The sequence below is a fragment of the Trichinella spiralis genome, assembly GCF_000181795.1.
Source record: "Trichinella spiralis strain ISS 195 chromosome Unknown Scfld6585, whole genome shotgun sequence".
Classification (NCBI taxonomy): Eukaryota; Metazoa; Nematoda; class Enoplea; order Trichinellida; family Trichinellidae; genus Trichinella; species Trichinella spiralis.
The window spans coordinates 342-1,651 of record NW_003533524.1 but is presented as its reverse complement, the minus strand read 5'-3'; the positions used below and the strand labels follow the sequence as shown (position 1 = coordinate 1,651).

General features: G+C 55.3%; 1 protein-coding gene across 1 annotated transcript; it reads right to left on the bottom strand.

The window, feature by feature from the left end:
- Positions 1-371: 371 nt before the first annotated feature.
- Tsp_13084 (conserved hypothetical protein) lies at positions 372-785 on the bottom strand (the record flags this gene model as incomplete). The annotated part of the gene is made up of 2 exons (XM_003366085.1): positions 701-785; positions 372-664 (listed from the first exon to the last, which is right to left on the bottom strand). Coding segments are annotated over exons 1-2 (378 nt in total), but the record flags the coding sequence as incomplete, so codon positions are not given.
- Positions 786-1,310: the final 525 nt, after the last annotated feature.

Below are 1,310 nucleotides of genomic sequence, written 5' to 3'. Positions count from 1 at the left end.
AATTGCTGGATTTTTTTTAGCGTAGTTGCAAGACATTGCGCCGGACTGGCATGAACTTGGATTGAAAGGGGACCATCGGCGTTGAGGAGGGTTAATTTTTCCCGTCGCTTCCGGGGATTTCGACCGGATTAGTAGCCCGACACCCACGTTCGAGCCGTGATTGACCCATTGGGCAAATCCCAGCACATCCAGCGTTATCGTTTAGGTACGAGGACAGAGTTGGGCGTCGACTCACGTTACAGCATTCAGTTTCGTGTAGTTCCACGCAGGACCAGCGGAAATCCGTCTTCTTTCCTCCCCATCACAATAGTGAACTCCCAGCGGGATGAGGGGGGTAAAAAACCCCTGGGAGAGGCATTCCCCCGATTAACTATTCCATCACCTCCCGTTGGGCTGGGGAAGGGGGCGGGCTGGCAGTCACAATGGGTAAGCCCCCTCCCGGTCTCGATGCGGTGGAGTTCGTCAACGCCAGCACCTGAATCAGGTTTTGCATCCTGTGAATTCGCGACAACCGCTGCGCTGATGCCAGGCTGCCCAGCTGGTGCTGACGCATGCTCGATCCTCACGTATCCTTTTATCGTACCCTTTTCCCTCTTCAAGGGCTCCCCGCCTGATGCGCTATGCCAGAGAGACTCAGGTATCACGGAGACCACCGCCCTGGTTTCTAACAATAAAGAGACCCTCGTCCCGTTCAGCTTACCGTTTACACATGGCGTGTTGTCTGCTTGCAGTCCGGCCATGACCAAAACCCTGCGGTTTTCAAGTCCGCCGCTTTGCGTGCCCATTGGCTTTCAGTGGTTTTGGCGCCTTTTGTTGGGCAGTCGCGTCAGAGGTGGCTCAAGCCACCGTAATTAAAACAGCCGTCTCTTCTTTCGACGGGTCGTACAGCCGCCAGCTCCTGCCTTTCCAGCTTCAGGGAAAGCTTGCTCACCTCGCACCTCGCACGCACACGCGTCGATAGACTGGGACGCTTCGGTTTCCTCCGGTTTTGGATTACCGGTGTATGACTGCCGCCTCTGGTGGAAATCTTCTTCAGACCGCATGACCTAACTGACCAGCCTATGAGCTTCGGTAAGTGTTGTCGGTTTCTGCAGCCTGATCGCCATATACGCCTCTTTTGAAGTTATCCTCTGGCAAAACGCGCCGCAAGGTCGCGTTCTGACAAGCCGGCTCTGTGTCCAACCTCTTCTACCTCTTGGGCGTATTGCTCGATAGTTTGTCCTTCACGTTGATGCAGGGTGTGGAACCGCTCGATCAGCCACCGTGTTGACTCCTCCGGGCCGTATGTGCCCAGCAATCGCTTCTTCAAC